The sequence below is a fragment of the Camponotus floridanus genome, unplaced genomic scaffold (genome assembly GCF_003227725.1).
Source record: "Camponotus floridanus strain SB8 unplaced genomic scaffold, Cflo_v7.5 scaffold3, whole genome shotgun sequence".
Classification (NCBI taxonomy): domain Eukaryota; kingdom Metazoa; phylum Arthropoda; class Insecta; order Hymenoptera; family Formicidae; genus Camponotus; species Camponotus floridanus.
Window position 1 is genome coordinate 5,483,147 of NW_020229436.1, and position 24,569 is coordinate 5,507,715.

At 30.1% G+C, this 24,569-nt stretch overlaps 1 protein-coding gene across 2 annotated transcripts; it reads right to left on the minus strand.

The window, feature by feature from the left end:
- Positions 1-413: 413 nt before the first annotated feature.
- On the minus strand, positions 414-23,959 carry LOC105251759 (neprilysin-2). 2 transcript variants are annotated; one of them, XM_011258747.3, is made up of 10 exons: positions 23,619-23,959; positions 10,373-10,518; positions 6,221-6,322; positions 5,331-5,576; positions 4,952-5,163; positions 4,644-4,820; positions 3,932-4,426; positions 3,293-3,584; positions 2,494-2,744; positions 414-1,558 (listed from the first exon to the last, which is right to left on the minus strand). In XM_011258747.3, the coding sequence occupies exons 1-10, from the start codon at positions 23,648-23,650 to the stop codon at positions 1,220-1,222; spliced, it is 2,292 nt and encodes a 763-aa protein (XP_011257049.1). In that variant the 5' UTR covers positions 23,651-23,959; the 3' UTR covers positions 414-1,219. The 2 variants fall into 2 exon arrangements, with proteins under 2 accessions (XP_011257049.1, XP_011257048.1); XM_011258746.3 differs by having other exon boundaries at positions 6,221-6,355.
- Between the last annotated feature and the right edge of the window lie 610 nt (positions 23,960-24,569).

The window sequence follows — 24,569 nt, forward strand, 5'->3', positions numbered from 1 at the left end:
AAATCGTGTATATCGCATTATTTTTTTTGTAAAAGCGCTTTATATTGTCGCAAATGCATATTTATTATTTTGCAATGTTTTTATAATTGCTACTCTATAATACTACTAAATAATACTTTACGTAAAATAGTTATGAAAAGTTATCCGAGTTTTGTTAAAATTTAAAAAAACTGTAACAAGTTTATTCTAAATTCTTTCCAAATATTGATTTTATAGATCATTCTTGTACAATCTATACTACTACTATTCATCTATGTGTCAACAGAATATTTTAAAATTTAATTTACTTATTAGAAAGCCTTAACAAAATTATTAACAATAAGAAACGAAAAGTGTTTTCTTAATGGATCTGTCAATATTTTTTGCGATATACAAATTATAAAAATTTTTAATAAAAAAATAAAAGAATGGAATATGTTTGATAATTTAATTAATCTCGCTCGGCGAGTTATATTCCATCATATGGAATTTCAAATTTTTAACATTATCGTTGTAATACAGAAATCCTATTTCTTATTACATCAAAGACAGTTAGACGAATATAATTTCATACAAGTAGAGTTAATTAACTTTCAAATCCATCATATATTCCATTTTTTTCTCTATTTACATACGCGCATATGACACGTATTTCTTACTTATTATAAAAATTGTTTACCAAAAACGATTCATAATATCTATATCCTGCGCATTTAAAAACGTACATTGCATCAATCTTTATGGATTTCATGAACAATGCTTTCTTACAGATTTTTGCATGTTTCATGCTAGATATTGCGGAATATCAGTTCTCGCCTTCAAATATTATCGCTGATAAAATATTCTCTGTTACGATGAGATGTTTTGTAGGATGCTAGAAGAAATCAGATTACTTCCATATTCTCAAATACGATTCATTTGCGTTCATTAACCCTAAAAGCGACGGTGTAAAAGTTCTAAATTCACTAAAATCTTACAATGAAAAAAAAAACCAATAATTATTTTATGAATACGATACAATTTAACGTTTGAGGATCGAAATAATAAATATTACCGTGGCTTTAAAAACAGGAAAAATGGAGAAAGGGAACGTCATGCACATTTGAAAATACATCTCTCATTTATAAAGCCACCGAATTGCTTGTTTTCAGGAAGCATTTGGAATTACAGCTTATAGGGTTAAAAACGATCGCGAAACGTTATAACGGAGCCAACCGTTTCTTGCTGACACCTTTGAGATCTACCATACGGCGCACTTCTTCTTGGGATTCATCTTAGATCCGATCGGGCAATTAAAGTCGTGCGAGAATTCCTCCATGTTCGACAATGGTCCCCGTACGCGAAATTCGCCGGGGCTGTGGAATCCCGTCGTGATACGTAGCTTCATCGCTTCCGGACGGTATTTGCTGCACCAAGTGTTGGCGGCGCTTATCCAGAACATCTGTTCCGGGCTATAGGGCAAGCCCGGCAACGTCTGCTCCGGCTTGTTTCGTCTTACCCATTCCTTGTATGCGTAATACGCCTCTTTTATGCCGCCGTTATCGGCGATATTCTCACCCTGAGTATTTATTCCATTCACCTGCAAAGTGTAAATCTTTTTTAGAATTATATAATCAAGTTTTTTTCACTTAGGCGCAATATTACAATATAAAATATTTTTATATTGCATTTAAAAATGATTCTCTTTTTTTAAAGCGTTAATCATTAATTTATTCCGTCACGAAAAAATGATAGAATTGACTCTATTCGTTGCATTCACTTATATCGCAAAATGAATAATTCATTAATCATGCTGATAAATATTTATTGGCATTAATTTTTTTATAACGAACAAATATATTTTTATTATATATATATTTATTTTATATAAAATATGACAAAAATATATTTTTTGTGATCCACTGTATATTTTTTTAGATAATTATTTTTCTCTTTCCGCGGATTTAGAAAAAGATATTTTATGCGACTATTAAATATTTTACTTGAAAATGATTTCGCTGAAAAAGTTTACTTATCATTGCACATAAATTTTCTATTACAACATTTACACGGTATATTGCGACATACAATGAATAGAAATTAACTTGAATGGTGATTAATTTTGCAACGGTAGCGTTTTTGCTTATATATTAAGTGCGGCGGAAATAGCAGCAAATAGAATAACAAAAGATGTTATGACAATTGCATCCAGTATCATCAGAGAATGTTTCATTAAAGAAATAGAAACGACAGATATATGCGAAAGAATTTATGTAACACGAATATAAATCTCTTCCTTTATGAATTTCATATTTTTTCGATATCTCTTTGGAGACAATTAGAATTTCTGCATCATAAAAATAAAATAGACAATATATAAAAAAATGTAAAATTTACAATAGACAATATATAAAAAAGATATAAAATTTAGACAATATATTAAAAAATATAAAATTTAATTTAAATATAAAATTTGGAAAAATATAATTAAGAATATAAATGTAGGAAAAAGCGAACATATAAGATTTGCCTTACGTTCATTCCAATGTCCTTCACAGTATAATTTCCATACTGGTAAATTATACATTCGGCTCTCTTGAGATAGTGCTCCTTTGTCTCCGGCTCCCACCAATCTACGAGATTACCTTCCTTATTGAACTGTCTGCCTTGATCGTCGAAGCCGTGGGTAATCTCATGGCCAATAACAAAGCCGATAGCGCCGTAGTTCATGTATCGCGGCCGATCATTACTGAAGAATGTGCCTTGCAAGATACCTGCGGGGAATTCTAGGAAAAAAATTGCGAGAAAATTATTTGACACTTGACAAATAATGATTGCAGCATTAATTTGCATATTATTTTATAATAATGTCTCTTCTTGAGATTAAAACACGTTAGCTAGATTAAGATCTAAAAAAGTAATAATAATTCAAAATACATAAATTTTTCTGTTTCTTACACGAGAAATATTTATATTTTAATTGTAGAATTTCATATAATATTTTACATATGATAGAAATTTTTTATTTTTTATTCGAAAACATAAATATAAAATTTAATGAAAACGATTGCATTTTTGAAAGAATTTAAAAGATTTAAAATTTGCTTCAATTGAAATGAAAGATTTTAAAAAAAATTAGCTTTATGAATATTAAGATCAGCATGATGTAAATATACTTTTTCAACTGTTGTTTAAATTAATTTTTGTTTTTCTTAACTTTATAAAAATATTTTCTAAAAATATTTTCTAAAAATTTATATAAATTATTATTAATGATATATGCGCTTGATATTTATTTACTGATATAAATTTAAAATTATTTTTAAATACTTACGAATACTATTCTCAATCGATGAGTAGAATGCATTGACAATAGCCGGCCTTCCATGAGTAATCCATTCCGTTTTATTCACCGGCTTTCTCAGTCTACCAAATGAGAAATTCGTTCCGAAGATAGTCAGATTTAAAATGCTTCCTAAATAATCAGCAGAATTTAATTCTAGTCCGTCGTAAAACTCGTCAAGCTTTTTATTGTCCAGCAACTCATCTGGATAAGCAATATGTGATGTCATATCAGCTGCTTTTTCTAAGGCGTTTGCTCTGGTCTTCTCATCCATCCAATCCACCTACAAATGCGCGCAATTTCGTTAAAAATTTTAAATGGATAAAATTACAATGTCAAAGTATTTCTGAAATTAATATTTCTGACAAATTGTTTCTTTCTTGAATAGTAAAGGAAATAGATAAAAATAGTCACTCTCTAGATTTTAATTCATTAGTAAATAGGTGTATGTTAAGATTCTTGCATGTGTTTTTTCGTGCGATTCAATTTACAGATAAAAGAAAACTAAAGGAGAGACTTCTTCGTCTTCCAGATTTCAATTTCTAGATAAATGAACGTCAAAAGAATCAATCTCAAGATTTCCATCTCTCATACTTGCGATTTCGCAGGAATTTGATTTGATTTTCTCACCTTCTTCAGAATCTTCGTGAATTCCTCTCTGATGTCGCCGACCATTTCGAGAGCGGTCTTCTTCGCGTCCTCCTTAAAGTACTTTCTCACGTACATCGAACCGACGCTGATCGCCATACTGCCAGAAACAATTTCCACGCACTCTTTCCATCTCGGTTCCCTCTCTGTCTTGCCGTTTAATTCTAGCGTATACTTCAGCTGCCTTTTTCGGATATCGTCCGTTAAATAGCTGACCGACGCGGCGGCCGCCCTCCAAAACATATAATTCGCCTGTATCCTCTTGGGTGTCTGGCTGATCAGCTGTTCAAAGCTTTTTACATAGCTGGGCACGTTCACGATAACTATCTCGTCCCGACTTAGTTTCGCTTGTGGCGCAAGGATTGTGTTGAAGTATTCCCACCATGGTATGCTAGGATAAGCCGCGGACAGCTCGTTCACAGTCATAGGGTTATAGAGCAGAGTTACGTTGCGTCGTTTTTCATTAGGTAGCGAGATCTATGTACATAATAGTCGATTAATCGCAATTGACGTTTATACTGATTAGTAACATAAAATAATTAATTTAGAAAGTCTTGCAAATTTCGAAAGATCTCTTTTATTTTTGTCAAATAAAGAGATTGAAATTTGAGAAGTTATTATTGAATTTTGTTTTAAATATTTTTGTATCAAATGGTTGCAATTACAAGTTTTAAATTCTTGGAGGGTGACTTACATTAGCGAGCTTGATTTCGAATTCGAGCGACTCCTTCAATTCCTTTTGGGCTCGATCCGGATTAGCTCCAAGGATCACAGCAATGTCCACCATGTATTTGTAATATGCTTGAACGATTTTCTCGTCGAAGCCTTTCGATAAATATTCACGCGACAAACCAAGAGCTGCTTGATCAAGCTAAAAATAATCAACTTACATTGAGCACGGATTTATTGTTGTAAATTCTATATATTTAACTTGGAACAATTATGGCTTTCGTTTCGCTTGTTTTAAATCTCGTCTTTCGTTGCAAATTGTTACGTGCTTACGTCGATCAGGCGTCTTGAGTTGTTCTTCAAGTCGACACTGACGCCGAAATCGATGAAGTAGTCAACGGAATAGCCCAATTTGCGAAATCTGTAGACGGCATCTTTCCAAGTGAAGTCACCCTCATTCCATCGCTCGGCATCTAAAACTGGCCAGCCACCAAGTTTTCTGAGATTGTCCAATAACGGACGCAAGCCTCGCTCCTCGATAGCGGCTGTAAGAATAAATAAATTTCAGAAAAAAATAAAAAAGAGAAATAAAATATTACTATTATTTACTTAACAAATAGCTATTGATTTCGTGAATCTTATAAAATTCGTAATATAATTTTATTATTTTTAGTAATAAGCCTAGTGGTTTATATAAAAAAGTCATGCTTACTTTTGTTCATGCAAGCCTTATAGAAGTCTTTGGCAAGTCTAAATGGTCTCGGTTCGTTTGGAGGACTTTCCTCCTCGATGCTAGTCCGTAATTGTTCCAAGAGATCGTCGGCGATGATGGAGAACGTATTTACGCTGGTTTTGTCATCAGGAATGATGGTGGAATCAAGAAAACCGCCGCAGGTGAACTTGTAAAAGTCATCGCACGGCTCCACGTTGCGATCCATATTTTTCAGTACCTGTGAGGCTGTGTCGTGCACAAGTTAGTACAACTCGATTTTAGGCAAAGATTTTCAGCATTCGCGTGATGAGATTAATTTATCTTATAATCGAATGTCCCGAAGTATATGTTTTGTTGAAACATTTTTGAATAATAAATAATTTAGAGATAAAAAAATATTTTTTGGATTGCAAAATTTTTAATTATTATGTGAAATAAATTAAATTAAATTATTTATTATGGGAAATAATTTAATTTTTAATTATTATGAAATAAACATTACCAAAGAGGAAAATATCAAAATTATCGAATACTTTTTAAATATTTAACACCTTATGACATAAATTCAAAGAATATGATATACTTCAATGCTGATGTGAATATATGTATATGATTTGATTTGTGTATTTCTAAATTTTATTTAAATAAAATTATAAAATCTTTATCGATAAAAAAAATTAAAACATATTTACTATAAATTTATTTAAATTTTGTTTTTATTTTTTAAAATTAATTAATATACAGATACAGTTTAATATACCTTAATCTTCTTTTTAACAAGATGTATTGAAATCTACAATTTTATATTACGATATTTAATTTTAATCTATAAATATTTATATCTATAAATAAATAGAAAATTCAAGTTCTGTCATATATTTCTCACTAACCTGTGTTAACGCATCCAGTTGTTAAGCATATATTGTCGCATTCCGAGCTTTTCTGTATGATATGGACGCTGCTCGATGTTTCCGATCCGCTTAACGCTTCGGCTGTGGACGGTAGCATCTCTGTATTAACAGGATCTGTTCTCGTGCGGATGCAGGTGCGGTTGCGGGTGCGAAAAAAATGCGTAATAGCGACAAATTAGTGGATGGGTGAAGCATCGAGTTATATACAACAAGCTGTGATAAAACTTAAATTGCACACAGAGTAAAATTTAATATCTTTCTTCTCGCGAGCAATCAATATGAATTATGCTGTGCAAATATATGTGATTAAGAGAGCTATCAGTTCTATTTTTCTGTCAAAAATGCAAGATTTTCCAGAAAATAACATAATGCATTTAAAAAACAGAGATATATTTTACGTTGATAGAATTCAATTGATTATGTTTATTAATAATTATATAATAAATAAAATAATTATATACAATGATATGAAATATAATACTATGTGAAAATTAATTTCTAAAGAATATTTTTGCAAAATATATATTTCTTGAATTTTATAAATCACGAGAGCTCGTATTTTATTTAATAAATAAACTATTTGATCATTTTCTATTTTTTCTTTAAAACGCTTAAACAAAATATCAATTTATAAATATTTTTAAAAATTTATTTTTACAAATTAATATTTATAAATTAAAGTTAAGTCGACAATAATCGTATTTTTATATCGCGGTTTCCTCTCGAACGCGTTCATGCAAAACGTTGCACGCTGCTTTACCTATTATTATTCCTTGAATTGCGTATGTAATCACTAAGTACTCACGTAGGGAAAGGCAGCATTTCAACATCAAACTACCGCGCGCTGACTAAGTTTTATGTCCCGATTTTTTTAAATACATAATTTCCGGAAATATCTTGCGGGGATGCGTCAGTCGACGAAATGAAATATATTAGTTCGCATTGTAAACTGCGTGATTATGCGTGTAATCGCTTATTACGTCGGTGTAAACACACGTGGCGGGTGAGTAACTCTCAAAACAATGTTTGCCCCGTTTAAAATATCAAAACGCGTCAGAGTCGACCTTTCGTTGACGTCACTTCGAATCATACGTCATGAATAATGTTGCTCTTTCTTTTAGACAAGTCTAGCTCCCTCTTGAATCTTTTTAAAATGTGCGTAGTCTTTTCAACAAAAATCTTGCATAGAAAACATTGTCGCAAATTTTGCGCGAATTAAAATAATATACTTTAAGTTTATTTTCATCGAATTTTTCTAATAATATTTTAATTTGTTTTCGCGATAAGTTTTTTATATATAAATTATTTGTCTTGGAAAGAAAAGCAAAATATATATAAATTTTTTTAACTTAAAGAATAATGATCCATTTGTTATACTACTGTGTCCAAAAAGTAAGACCAGTTTTTATTTATTTCAAAAAATATTTATTTATTCTTCCAAATCTATTTCGTCGCCTTTAAAGTAATCCCCTCTCGACACATTACACTTATGCCAACGTATTTTCCAGTCCTCGAAACAAGAATTAAAGTCGCCTTCCGAGATGGCTTTCAGAGCGCGTAGCGATTCACGTTGTATCTCTTCTATCGTCTCAAAACAATTTCCCCGCAGTGGTCTTTTGAGTTTCGGGAATAGCCAGAAGTCACACGGTGCTAAATCAGGCGAATACGGTGGTTGTGGAACGATATGGATCGAATTTTTGGCGAAAAAGTCACGAAGAACGAGTGCAGTGTGAGAAGGTGCATTATCGTGATGCAAAAATCAAGAATTATTTGCCCACAATTCTAGCCTCTTCTTGCGAATAGCTTCTCGCAAACGACGCATAACACTCAAATAATACTCTTTGTTGACGGTTTGGCCGGGTGGAAGGAATTCTGAATAGACAACACCACGATAATCGATGAAAACTGTCAACATGATCTTGATTTTCGATCGACTTTGGCGTGATCTTTTCGGTCATTCTTTTGGACATTCCTTTCCGACAAAGCATGGTCCCCGAAAGCTTTCTGCAACATCCTGAACGTTTCTGCACCCGAAATTTCATTCCGCAAACAAAATTTAATGCAACTTCTTTGCTCAATATAATTAGACATATTGTAAAAATCGCCGAATGCACTTTTAGCGTTGTACAAAACCAAGCGTAAAGCAAAAAGTAATGAATGTTTTGACATGAAATTTGTCACAGATGTCTGTCACAATGCCGCCAACTTAGAAAAAAAATATTTATGATGTGCGGTTTACTCGCGCGATTTAAATTGAAAACTGGTCTTACTTTTTGGACACAGTAGTATATATTTATAAACTTTTTTAATTAAATTTATGCATGCATCATTTTTTGCATGGAAAATTCAAAAATTATGAAATGCCTTTTTAACTAAATTTCAATAATTTTTTTTAAATTTATATTTGATTTAATTTATATTTGACCGTTTTTTCTCGTTAACAATATAAAATATAATATAGCGAAATAAAATAAATACTGATAAATACTGATATATAAATAATAAGAACTTTTTATAATTCTGCGAAATATACAGGGTGTCTCATGTTAATTTCCCCAGGCAAATATTTCGGAAAATAATAAAAAATCGAAAAAATGTTTCAGACAAAAGTTATATGACACCCTGTATATTATATTTGTAACATCATATTGTTTTTTTAATTCATTTAATGAGCTGATAAAACATTTTTGATACAAAACATATATAAAAGACGATCTATAAATAAAATTTACGACAAGGATGCAATTTCACGTACTTTATTTTCTCACGGTTAAAACTTTTTACGACACATACCGTTATCAAACGGCTTCGATCATAAAGGTAATCACCGCTTGTCGCATTGAGCTATTAAAAAGTGCATCCTACTTCTTTCTCTTTCTTTCTTTGAGATATGAAAGAAAAACGTAATGTATAAACGTCCATATCTCGATAATACGTCTAACAATAATTAAAATGGTGATTAAAAGCGTATGATTTAAATACCATTAAAATTTTCATTAACATCTTCCTGAACAAATTTAGCCTCTTTTAATATATAAATATAAATATATATACTATAAAATGTTTTAATATACATAAACTTCGCGCTCTTTTTCCGTACAATAATAACTCTTTCAGATCATAAATAAATAATCTATCGTTTGCAAAAAAATTAAATAATACAAAATTAAAATTATAGCTATTTAAATGCATTAGAAAAAAATATATTGAAAATTTTTTCCAACAGATATTGCCATTTCTAAATCATTGATGTCGCAAAGTACATTTATTGCATAGAAGATTTATAAGATATAGTGTCTGACATTTTTTTACTTGTGTCTGTATAAGCCATTGCAGAAGTTTATCGCTGCCATGTCGCGGAGAATTATACCTTGCTCCTATGCCACTAGCAACTTCATTCCAGGTATTAATGATTAATGTAATTGGATGATGTTAAGTAACGTCTTTGTCGCAACGCGAGACCAATGCACCTCTTGGGATGCCGATGCATGATAGTTCGTTGTTGTACGCGTAGGATCGGATTTATAAATTGCACTTGGCTTAGATTGAAAGAAGAAAATGAGATCTTCTTCGAGAAATTTTCAGATGTTATGAAAGTCTCATTACGTGAAAGAAAATGAGAAGTTATTATATTTTTTATTATTATATTTTATTATTATATTTTTTGTTTTCCGTCGAAATTATATCGAGATTCATCTTAAAAGTAAAATAATAGTTTCATAGTCTCGAGATGCAAGATCCAATCAAGATTGTGATTTCATTCTAAAATTACTTTATTTAATTTACGTTAAATATACTGGAACGTTAAAGATTTGGAATCATCTAAATTTTGTGCATATTTCTTTTAACTCATTAGAAATAATAAAGATATTTATATTCAATTTTCGATGCTATATGCATTCCAAGCGTACAACAAAACCAACATTGAGTTTCTAAATCAATATTGGGATAAAAAATCTAGGCAATTCATTCAAAGGCATATATGCGAGGTTTTAACACGACAAAATCTCGAAAGGAAACTACATATATGAATTTTATTTCCACACTTCTTGAATGACATTGCACTTATAACATGCGTGCGCGAGCGGCTCGTGTTGCATTGTGGGTCGTTGTAAAAGTGAATGCTCTTACCTGGTATGGATGTAGTGTTGCATGTCGTGTTGGACGCCAAAATTCCGAGCGCCACGGCCAAAGCGATGCACAAGAGAAACCCGGAAACGGCTATCACCGTTAACCCGCGTTCCAAACCGGACCGTCTCTTCCACCATGTCGGATTTCTACAATAAAAATAAAACGATTTCTGCAATAATAATAAAATAAAATGAAAGAGGGAAAAGGAGTATAATCGAAATTAAATTATATGAGAAACGTGAGCAATTATGAAAACATTTTAAAAATATTCCTGTGAAAATTACATTCAATTTATTTATTTATTTGTATAATAATTTCGTGCTCTCTCTTTTCTTTGTAATATGCTTTGCGACATTGTTTTGCATTTATAAAAATTAGATTCATTTATAGTATATTATTCGCAATCGCTTTGTATAGTGTTAAAGAGAGAAAGAATTTATTTCTTGTATTCCACAAACTCAACGAACAAGTCTTTAAATGGACGATGTAAATATCTGCATATTATCATAGTCGCATACAAAGTATTCTTGTGATTTAATCTATTTAAATTACGTGATTCTTAAGAACTGTTTTCTTCTGTCATAACAGAAGAATTCTCTGCTTCAATTTTTATAATAAATGAAAGATATTCTTCTTTGATTTGTTACGAAATTATATTGATCTTGTACATATATTTCCTATACCTAGATAATATACTACTCTATCAAATGGATCACTATGATATATTTACGTACATCATAAAAAAATATGTTTACGCAAGGAATATCATAAAAAAGATATTCGTTTATGCAAGAAATATCTACAAACCATCGTCATTTCCACGCGATATAAAAACGATGAGCTATAAATATCAGCAATTTTTTTTATTATTGGATAATTGCAAGTATTCTGTGCGTCGTGTGCATGCGCGTAAACATATTCATTCCTCTTCTTCTTGATTGATTTTGATCTTCGTGTTATTACACATAGCGTGAGCGAAAAATCGTGCAGTAAAACGTTACTCGGGTCACCGTTCATGGCACGTGTACCATTAAGGGCATCGGAATTTATATGGATTGCTTTTCTTCGCCGAGAGTATTGCCGTCTTTTCGCGGCGAGCGAAAGGATAACCGCGAACCCCGAGATTTTTATCTTCATAGCCGCACGCCATTTCTGCGTTTTATTTTTACGATCATCTCGCGCGAGAGATCGCGCGGCGCATTAAATTCCTGGCGTAATCGCTCAGCGAGACTTCGCCGAGAGGTGATGGGAAATGCAGAATCGTTGGAATCGTATGCAAAACCAGTAGTGAACATGCGAGCATTTTTTACATTTTTCCAAAATGACTCCCAAGAATCCTGAGTTGAAATTTTGTTTCCATTTTCAATCCCTATTTTTTTACGTTTGGACTTTGAAGAATTTTATTAAGAATTTTATTTACATAAAAATTGTATAAGTATATAAGCATAATATTATATAAGTTTTTACTTTATTTAAATAGACGGTAAAAATCAGTTTTTCACTTAAAGATTTAAAACAGGATCTTTCAACAAAACTAGAGATTAAATTTATAATTTCAAGATAGGGTGATTTGATTGCTTAAAACATTAAATTAAATATTAAATTGAATATTGAAATCTAAAAGAAGGAAAATTTCGACTCGGGAATGCTAATTTTACTCTCCCGTTTTTTCTTATATCGCAATAAGATAGATTGCAGGATGCATGATTCGCCGATGATGTAATGCCAATTAATTAGAATCGATTTATGTCGATTTGCGTCTTGATCACTGAAAATTGTATAATTCATTATTCTTATTTCTATCATACAATGCGGAACCATGATTTATTGCGTTGCTTTGCTATTTCATTGTGGTTTCAATTCCTTCTTAGATCATGATTGGAATCGCTTTTGTATAAAAAAATCGTCAATTCGTAAGAGAACTGATGTAAGAACTGATGATCAAAAAATTTCAACCATATTTATACAAGAAATAATCAATATGTAATAATACAGTTGTTGACTTTTGTCATGTCTTTATTTCGTGAGACAAATATGCGATAATTCTTTTCCTCATTCTTCGTATGCACAAATGCATCGAATGCCAGATACTTACTAGTAGAGAAACGCATAATAGAGCTCATGGCACGTGTAATGCAACGAGTGTATTGACCTCATTGAGGCGCGGCGACATCAGACACTTACTCCGAGGGGTCCTCCATCGCATAATGTGTAATATTGGAGTCAATGCCACGCATTTGCATCTGACGTTTGTAACCTTGACTCTGACAGCAAGTTTCAACATTAAACCTAACCTCGCGATATATTTACGATTAAGATAGACAAACCGAGATTTTCATGTATTATGCTGGTAATTATTTTTGCGCATTATTTTTTGCGAATTTTATGCAATTAAATTTCTTTTTTGTGAGAAATAGTGACATGTTAAAGAGGGAAGATATCAAAATCAAGGTGTTTCTTGAAACAATATTTTACCCTTATTACATTTTATTTTAAAAAGATTTTTTATATACTTTGTCCTGTATTGTTTATTCTGCATACATCTTGAAAATTCAATATGTAATTCAATTTTAAATTCATTCGATCGAGTAGTTTTGCTTACACTTTTTATTACCGTAAATGCATTTATTTACGACACAATTTGAATTTTTACATATTCCCAATATATTTTATATTCATCAAAAATCGTGATTTTTCTATATATTTATTTCATTCATATTATCTTAAATATGTTCATCAAAAACTTTGTACTCGTGATTCTTGAAGCTCGAAAAATTCTTTCTTCTAGATATCTTTAACAAATTAAATAATTCGCATATGATGATAATAAAAAAATAGTTTATGTTATTTATAGATTTTTACATCTGTTCTATATCTGCATCAATTTTGATACTTTTCCTTTCCTTGTTTTTTTTTCCTGATCGATTCAAGTCAAACGAAAAGAATAAAGAGATCGATAATTTCTTCGTTATCGTGCTTTATTGTTCGTTATTACATATTCGTGTCAGTCCTTCGAAATAACTACGCATCGAAGTATCAACGATATAGCGAAAGGCCGTGGAAAACGGATAGGATATAATTATCTTCCGATTTTGCGGTATTTACCTCCCGAGATCGGTGAGAGATTGCGGTCTATATTCCATATTTGTCGCACCACTAACCAAGCAATCAAGCCGCATCGTCGGATCGAGATGGATTGATCGACGTAATTGATGTATATAGATCATATCTATATCATGAGCAAAATCCTAGTAAAACATTATAGCCTATCTCGCGACAAGTTTAACAAACTTGTATAATTTATTCAATCGTAATTGTTGATAAAAAATCGCAGAATAAATATTTCATACTTTTCGATCGATATTATATTTAGCTCGAATGATTAATGTATATTTTCCGATTGATACAACGTATATTAAAAAGCATGTCATGATACTCCAAAATATTGCTTTGTACTGCAACTCATCCTTGAATTAAAAAAAATTTATGTTTAAAAAATATATATGAAATATATATTATGTTTAAAAAAAATAATATATGTTTTATAAAACGATGAGTTTTGGTTTCAAAGATCTTGTAAGATAAAAGTGATAATCAATAGGTAAAATGTGTAAGGCATTATGATATAAGGTATAATTATTTCTCCAGACACGTGCGAACACGTGCATTTTTTTTCGAACGATATCACCTGACGAAATAAACGAACGTGCGAATAAGCGCATTTTTAGCGATCTCGCGATAAATTTTTACTCACTCTGAATAAGAAGTACCGTTGATCCCTTAAATTAGATAAAATTTCAAATTATATAAGATTATTGTAAGATTATTCTAAGATTTTCTATCCCTCGATTTCGCATTTTTATGCGAATGAAAAAAAGATTCTAGATATCTAGATTAGATAAAGAGATCTATTTTATATTTCTTTATCGATTATTATCTTTCGAAATAAAACTTCGAAATAAAAAATAATTTCGTGAAATGTAATTTTATCTATAGATATAATATTGACTGTACATAATATTTTTTATCTTTTTAAAAAAATATATATAAAAATTTTCTTTCAAGATTACTCTTCCTGGAGCGATCGTTTCTATTGTATTCGCGTTGCCAATCGATCTCTTAGTCTGTTGTCCTTGGGAAAATGATTCGCGTGATACGAGTGTTATCGGGAACACGCCATTGTCCTCCATTGAGCGTGCTGTGGGCACGTTTGTTGGTGCAAAGTGCGTTTCGACAGAGTAACGCGACCGCGAAACTGTGTCGTGTGAGTTCAACAGAAAGGCGAGGCGCAAACTACGTAATGAAGAAACGCATGAACGAATAGAGGCATCGCCTTCACGTGCCCTGACCTGGCGCCTCTTAATCGCCTCTTCCTGACCCTCTTCCTTGTACACGTGTAGGACATATCACACATTGCTATTCTATTAAAATCAGGACATCAAGATATCTAGAAATTGAGTGAATGATAGGCAACACTAATGTGTGAACTGATTATTGTATATTTATTTCTCTAATTGTAGGCATTTTTTTTCTTTTAGAAATGAGGATGTGAAACTGCTAGATATTACTCCGATATTAACTAATAGTAGGATTGGCTAGAATTAATGATCGATACCTTTTAATATCGCTGTAATTTTCTGAGGTGATTTTCTCTTTTGGAGATATTTGTAGAGCGATTAGATCTATTTCATGATTGTGTTAATGAAAAAGAAAAATAAGGTACATTTGCATTATTATGTGTGTTATAAATCGATATTTTTTATCGACTAGCTATTACTTAAGAGATATTGATTATATTCAAATTATTGCCTCTGTGATAATCTCATAATTTCTCTCAGTTCGAAATCTTATGTAATTCATTTTATTATTTTAACGAACGTATTTTCGACATCGTGACCTTGTTCTTCATGACTCGTTTTAAATTAGTCATAACTATTTTCGCAGTTCGTTCATCTTTTCACACGTGTGTTTCATTTCTTGGCTGCGATCGCATTCACGACATCGCATAATTTCTCGTGGGTAGCCCTCATGATGGTAAATTTTCCAATTCTCGTAAATTACACGATAACACACTAGACTTAACGATGTATTATAATGCATGCGATAACCAATCGCCAGAGAGTCGTTTATTTAGATATAGCATGTTCGTATATATATAGAAACGTAACTCCTTTCTTATGCGCACGATAAAAAATAAAGCGCAATATATTCTAAAACTCTTAATAAGATTAATTGCTGCATTTTAAATAATTATAATTTAGAATATAATATGGAAAGAAGTTACGTATATATAGAATTTATTATTGCTTATTAAGAACAAAGCTTTCCGAATCAAATAAAAATACATAGATGTAAATAATGAAATAATTAAAAATTATAAGAGAACAATCATATGAAAGAAAAAATGCTACATGTCTCTAGAAAATATTTTTATATAAATCTATTCATAAATATTTAAAAACAAAAACTTCTCTAGTATATCATTTATATAGATTTATATAACTTTTTCAGAATAAAAAAAGAAATATCACGCGTAATTATGTAAGTAGAAAGTAAGCAGTTGAAAAAATTCTACATTTAAAATATTGATTGACATTATTTTCGAAAAAAAAAATATCGCGAAAATGAGAGATGTTAATAAACCTAAAAATGATGTCTCTCTGTATATATCATCCGTGCAAATATTTTTAACGGGATAGTAGGTGAGGTGTCCTTTTGACAGGCGAGAAGTGTACGTCGTTTGAGCTTTCGCGTATTTTCAATATTCCCGTTGTACGACAACGAGGTCAGCCAGGGGGCCACTTTGAGTGGACACGGAACAACGATGACGATAGTGACGATAACTATGACAATGTAACAGTAAATTTTCACTTCGGAGAAGATTGCGTGAGGAAACTGAAGTTGAGCTTTTTATTCGCAATTTTGTACCCAATTATCGAATTATAACAATTGGCGTGCAGATTAGCGCATAGCTCTTCCGTCTTTCAATTGACCTTTGCAAATTCGCGTGAAACTGCAAGCTGAAAGAGGAAGATCTCCTTTAAGTCGATTTAAATTAATTTCAATTCTCGCTCGCGTGTGTTGCTGACAATATTATGGACGATTCTCTAGACACGCGAATCACACATTCGATATCCATTTGATTGCGAATTATATTTTGCGTCATTTGAACACTTTGAAAGTTCTAAATTATTAACTATTTTGAATTTTTGGTTTACACTAATAATACATAATGTATAGATTTAGTATAGATTTTAATATAGATTATTTTAACGTATATTTTTTTCTAAGATCTTGATAGAATTATTGTTAATTATTATCAAACCTTCAGGCAAAAAAATATAATTATATTTAGATAAATATAAATTTGATAAAATTAATGAAAATAGTCGAATCACTGAGTTCTTTCTTTTTCTTTTTAATTTAATTTAATTTAATTTAATTTATTAATTTATTAAATTATTCCGTTAAATCTGCTTATGAGTTTAAATTCAAGTATCTTCTGTAAATATTTTGATATATTCGTAGATAGGTAAAATAGGGGTAAAATAATTCGATTGTTTTGTAAAGACGTAGTTTTCTATAAAAAAATGACACGCGATGTACAACATTTTATGATGAATCAACATTTTTTCACAATGTTAATAAAATAATCGATTATTACACAAGAAAGGAATATATATATAAATTTCGTTATGTAACTTCGATTGCACTCGACATTAATGTCAATGACAAGAAACGCAGAGAAGAACAACGTAATATTATTTTATGTGTCAACTCATTAAAAGCAAGATCTTGAGCAAGATAACATTCCAACCCTGTTAATATAATTAGTAATTATTAATCTATCAGAGAGAAGTTTTTATTTTTGCAAATAAATTTTTAATAAATCAATTCTCAAATCAATAATAATCTGAATAAATTTAAAAATACACGATAAATAAATTATTAATTATTACTCAATACTATATAACTAAGAAAGCTAGACGAAAATTTATAAAATGTATAAGTGAATCGTAAAAAGATGTATAGATATCAATTATTTTATATGACTCTCAACACAATTATGTAATTATTTACAATTTTGCATTACGTGGAAATAACTTGATTGCTATGTGAGAAGATTTCCTTCTTAAGAAGAGAATATAAGTGAGTTGGAACGAATTAGAGCTCATTTAGTTTTTAATATCTCTCCCTCTTTTACAAGATAATTTTTTACATAAAAAATATATCCGTATTTGAAACAGCAAGAGAAATTTTATGTTTGTTATAATTTCGAATTTATAATATATGAATATTCATAATATTTTTCACTGAGAGGATCCTAAGTTTTTTTCTTGAAACTTGTATTGGAATTTCGTAAACAAGGTCAAAGAAACATAAATATTTATCAAGTTATCATTATGATTGTACTTTGAGAAGAGCAGATAAAATAAGGTTTTATCTTAATGTATTACATAGTTCTTTTTCTAATCTTCTCTATTTACTGTGTTTGTATAGATAAGATTGCATGATAAGTAACAAAAATAATGACTGTTAGGATAAAATACCAACTTTGAAATTATAGTTTAATTGGTTACATTTCTTGCCTCTTTGATTCTATTTGATTCTCTTATAAAACTATCATATAAAATGCTACTTTACATTCACCATTTATCGTAATTTGTACGAGGGCAGATATTTATTCGATCAGTAGCATTTGATAGTTATTTGATAATGTTACATGAATACGCAAAATTAGTTAAAATGTATTTTGTTATTAAATGTGCAGTCATTTAAAAATATGATACAATGTAACTTTTAAATAACATTTTTTTGAACAAATAAATTTCTTTTGACAAATATATTTAACATTTCAAAAATCATTATCGTCAAGAACGCAAATTTATTATTTATTATTTCATAATTTCAATATAATTAGTCATCACAAATTTATCAAGCGATATCAAAAAACATTGTTTTATTATTATTTTTATGTATATATATTTAGATAAAATGTACACTTTCTATTAAAATATATTAATCAAAACACAAAATATTCTAAGTAAAAATTTACTATCATACATTAATATTTTGTGAAATTAAATTCGCTTATTTATGTATGCACATTGCGATACATACATTAACGATATAAGGAACAGTTTTATAATTGCATGATAAATATATGTAATTAAATGTTTCACTTTCCCCTTTCTCTTCCGCTGCAATTATGTAGCAGATACACGGAGAATGTATCATTTATTTCTTAGGGAATAATAAATATAAATATAACAAATATTTATAAAGATAACAAGCCATATATAATATGAAGGAATATATTGGTTCTTGTCGAACTAGGATGCGCTATCCCGTAGTAAAATGCAATAGCAAGATGTTAATAGTGCAAAATAATGCAATAATTGACTTATTAAGTATAAGACAATATGTTCGTTAAATATTTATCGACGTTTTCCATATTTTTTTATAGTAGTTAAATCTTAAGTAGATACTTATGCATAAGCAAGATATCTAAATATAATTAGTATCTTTGTAAAAAAAGAACATAATTCTATATACATTCTTATGAGTATAATTGTATAAAGAGAAAACGTTTTTTTATTTTCATGTAGCAAAATTTATGCTAGGTTAAAAAAATTGAAGTTACTTTGAAGAAAAAAATTTGCGCGCATATTTAAACATCTAAAAATAAGAAATATGTACATTGCAATTTTTATTATACTTTTAAAGAATTAATATTTAAATTATTCTAATAGATACTACAGCGTCTGGAATTATGCACTGAATTATTTCAAAATTAGCGATGTACAAAAACAGAGAGAGAGAGAGAGGGAGAGAGAGAAAGAGAGAGAGAGATCAATAAAGTTTCATCAAGGTACGTTTTTCACGTTATGCTAATAACAATGTGATGTGTGATTATACTAATTATTCGCTACATCATGGCATTATTTGACGTGTAATAAGCTGTTCCATTAATAGCATCTAGCTACAAATAATTTTCCGTCCACGTGCAGTATGCAAATATTAAATTTTAAATTTATTATTGCTCGTTTCTATGGTAAGGTAGTAGGAGTATTAAAGTGGTATTCGAAAAAGCGAAAGACAAATCGCGATTTCGCAACCAAAGCAAAGTAATACAAGGCTATGCGATTGTGCTTGTGAAATTGTTTAAATGTGGAGCTTTCATTTTAATGTTATGTAACTTTGCAACTTTGTACATAACGATAATAAAAAAAAGAAATATATTATATGCGTATGTAAAATTAGAAAAGTCTAATATATATTTGCAAAACAAAAATAAATCTCAATGATTTATTAGAAATTAACTAGAAATGCATCACACATGATTTACAAATATGAAAAATTATATAAAATGTTATTATGAGTTCAATATGATTTTTCTAATGGATTCCTCATAATGTCCACGTGTAAATGCTTATCTTAGAAATCTTTTGAATCGTATATTATGCATGCGGACAACAAAAAAACATGTGTATTGTACAAAATGCATTACCAAGTTTACACTCTACTTGAAATCAATTTATCGCAGTTCGGCTTATTCATGAAGATGTTAAACAGGATCGTTCCGTAGTACAAATTTTACATACATATTACATTGTAACGGCGCGACTGTCGTAACGCTGTAATAACTCGGGGGATAAGCGTTTGTAAACTTGCACCATGAACCATAAACACATTCAATACCTCACGAGAAACTTTCACCAATCGTTTGAGCGAGTTCAATACAAGTTCGCGTTATTTTGCGAATTTCATTGTACAATCCATGATATTTCGTCGTCTTTCGTAGCATATTATTTTATTACTTCCGTATAGAAAAAAAATTCCATTTCACACAAAAAAAAAGAATTATTAGTCATATGTGAACATTTATAATAATACATATAATGATTACATTATATTGTTTATGTGTATATACATATTCTTTTCCATTTTTTTAATATTTTGAGATTTGTCTAATTGGTATAGAAAAATTATAAGAGAGTATGTACGCAGTTTTGCTAGTGTATGAATTTATCGATAATAAATATTTAAAAATTAAACCTATTATTTTTTTTACTTATATGATTTAAAATTTAATTTATTTATTAATTTATTTACGTAATGCTATATCAAAAACCTTGTCAAAAACATTTAAGCACATTTAACTTTTCAAATCTACACATTTGCATTATTATCTATAAATAATTTACATTAAAATGGAGATTTACAACTAATTTGTGTTTTTAATTTAGTTTAGGGTTCTGATATTTTTGACTAAATTTTTATATTCTTTCCTTATACCAGACATTCTTATGAAGTTTCAATACTTGATGTATCAGTTGGCTCTTAAAGTTGAATATCATACGTTTATACCGGTTTCTAATATGCAAATTATTTTAGTATCCTACATATAAAATTTTAATATGTTAACTTTTATCATCCTAGAGTGATCGATAATTAAAACTCAAAATCGCAAGTCATAATTTGCTTATTAAATAACTGCTAAAAACATTCCAAGTGCGTATATGTGGATTATTAGTTATGGATTATAAGTTATTGTGATTGAAGAGAACACGCACTGTGTGACTGACATGTTTGATGTATTTATTATTATTTAACCTTATGAAATATGTATGTACAGTCGCACTTGACAACTATATGTCTCACAGTTAAATATAAGTTTCCTCGCGACGCAGAATGTAATTGAGAAAGTTCTTGTTCTTGCGAATCGCAGGAACGTCTGTTATGCCATCCGAGAATTTCCATATCTCTTTGCAATAAACGGAGTTTCTTTTCAAGCGGACATTCCCGTACAAAAGAGACGAGTAACAACAATGGAAACATTTTATATACAGACGTTTATACTCATTACAGAAGGAAATCAATATCGCAAGGAGGAACAATGCGACGTATAATAGTACGAATATTTATTAGCTGAACTCGTTTAAGAGAAAAGATATTCATCTCAGGATTTTTCTTCTGTCAACATTGTCTACCCTCTCTTTTTTTATTCCTGCATGCGGTGCAATGGCCGGCCGACTTTCGTTGTAACATCAACGCCTGGTACGTTTTATCACCGGCTGTCCCGTGCATTGAAATCGCGAGATTTCTCTCGTTGCGCTAAAGCGCTGCGCGTTCTTTCGTTTGCGTATTAAAATACATTAAGTAGAATCGCGTATGTCGTTATCGCGATTTGTCATAATAGGCGATAAATGGACGGTCCAGATTCAGCTGTACAAGTACAAGTTTACGAATGCAACATTTAATTAATCAGAAAGTGAGCTAATAAAAATAATGATTAATTATGTGTATTAATCTTATTAAATATGTGTATAACACTTCTAAAATTGATTATGTTGTTTGAAATTGTTTTAAAATCGTTTTAAAATTGATTACAAAATCATTGTTATGTCATGATTTTTCGAACGATTGAGCTTTTGTTTTGGTAACGACACTCTTGCAATATGCTGAATTTCACTCATTTATAGGTTTTTTGTTAATTGATTAGAGAGACAAAATAGTAGAGAACAATATTTACATCTTAATAAATCAAGATAATAACAAATCAGAGAGTAGTTTCACGAGATGCTAGTGTGATGCTGATAGACCTGATATCAACTAGCAGTCGTACATTGTATATTGCAAAGTTTGTTTATCGTAACCGCAACACAATCTCTTACATAATATCGGAGCAATATGTCAACGATATGTCAACATATGAAAACGATACGTCTGCGAGTATTTGCATTGCATAACTATATGCTCTGAATAAAACAATGATTTAAAAGTTGACGTATGTAAACTATTCATTATATGAAATAAATGAATAGAACTTTTCTCGCTGATCGAGCAAATTATCGGCCTAATGTTAATGTGTGACATAGACATAAGATCAACAACGATCATATCTTGCACCGATATATGCTAGAGTTTAAACATTAGCTTAGCGACAATCTGCTTGATGATCGAAAAATGTTCTATTATTTCAAAGACAAACTTATATTTTTTATAAAAAACCACATGATTATTTTTACGGAATATAATATTATTCTACTAGACTTTTATAGCGAGTATTTATAAGTGACTCTGTACTAATCTGTATTGACTTAATGATTACCTCTTATTTACTTGATGATTATTTACTTAATAATTACTTAATAAAGATTAACTTTACTTGATATTTATTGAGACACAATACTGTAAAAAAGATGCAATTTCCAACATTTTTAATATTCCAGTCAACGATTGATAATTCGCGTAACAATTGGTGATTTACTATCGAATCTAAGAACACTTTCTTCTCTTATGAAATATTCTCCTTCAGATTGAACTCAGCGGATTTCACCGAATGACCAGTTTTTTAAGCAACGTTGCATAAGTTGAATATGTAGTCCATGGTAAAAGTAAAACTCTACTAATGCGTAAAAGGGAAAAAAAGAGAAGACACAAAAACTGTTCCGGTATAGCTGGCGCGTCAGCAGTTTATGATTGCTAGACACGTGTCTTTTCTATGTAATGTAAAAAGTTTTTCATTTATAGATAAAAAGGTTAAAAAAGATCCGTTGGAGTTTATTTCGAGTAGAGTTTTGAATAGAATATAAAATGAAGTTTTACTTGAAATATAAAATAAGATTTTATTATTTCTGCTTGCATTCTTTCAGAAAATTTTTATTTATAAAAATTCCTAAGTTTTAATATTGTTAAAATTACAGATATTTATTAGCATTCTAATTATTTTTGATAGATGATTATGTTAATTGTAAATCTGTTTTAAAGATTTATAAAGTATTTAAATTATTAAAATATTATTAAAATATTATGGTATTATGATCTATTTTAATAATTTTATACATCTATACATTTTTATATTTTATTTCTATATGTATTTTCTATATCTAGCCTCTGAAAGTCGAATAACAAAATCAAGTTCGATATTTTGACCTACCAATATAAATATTTTGCAAATAAATGTATTTTCATAGAAATCATTTAACTATTAGTCTTCCATGAATAATTCAGTCGTTGCAAAAGCAGCTTTTATTATTGTTTAAATTTGATTCCTCCAATCATACTATTTCGTTAGAATAACATTGCATCTAGCTGCAATAATTATATCATAAAAATTGCATCACATCAGAGATAGCTGAACTTTAAAATGGGAAAAGTGACAGAGAAATACACTTTCGCGAATAATTATTATCAACAGAAGATCGCTATTACTGTTTGTCTAACAATTATGCCAACTCACTTGATAACAGTTTGCTTCATGCTGTTGGTCATAGCGATTCGTATTTTCTTTTATTGTGCCTTGTTTATATCTTCTTGTCGATTCTCACTAGCACATAGTTACACACACTTTTGTCCTCGACCACTACCTGGTCTGAATTTTTAATTCAGCCGAAAAAGACACCTGATTTCAAATAGTTTCCAACCGACAACTTCTCGTAGTCCTATAATTTTCCGCTTTCTGTTCGACGATTTTCTTTTTAAAGGAACAAAGGATTGTGAAAGAAGGGTGGTAGAAGAAGGGAAAAAGGTCGTTGCCTTCCTGCGAGATCCGGATAGCAATCAGTTTAGACTGTTAGCGCCGGACTGAAGTAGCGCGCGCGCTTCTGCTCGTATTTAAACCCCTCTCCCTCCCTTTCGCGTCCTCTCTTTCCCTCTCTCTCCCTCTTTCACGCGCGCAAATTCTCGCGTTCTTCAAACATTTTTTCGACTCGAGCAAAATATTACGAAAATTTGAGGGTCTTTTTCGTTGAAAAATATATATAGTTTATTGTTTCGTAGCAATTCTGATTTTTTAAAATTCTGTATTTATTAAGAACGTACAAAAATATAAAAATAAAGAGATACGATTTTATAGGCGCGACACAAGGAATTTTCGGATTTTTTAATCCTTAAAGATTGAATATATATTATTAAATACACTTGAAGAAATTTTCACAAATATTGTAAAGCATCTTTGAGATAGATTTGAAAATTTTTGTTAAAAAAACTTACAATACAAAACTTTTTTCTTTTTTTAACTATGTATTTTACAAACAATTTTTTTTAGATATGTTATCATTAATGTGTATGCCTTGTATTATTATGAATTAGTGACAGCATTCGCGTTAGATTACATTTTAACGTTATATTTTACAGTTCAAATTTCGATATAAATAAAATCAATAAAATGAAGAGAATTTATGAAGATAGA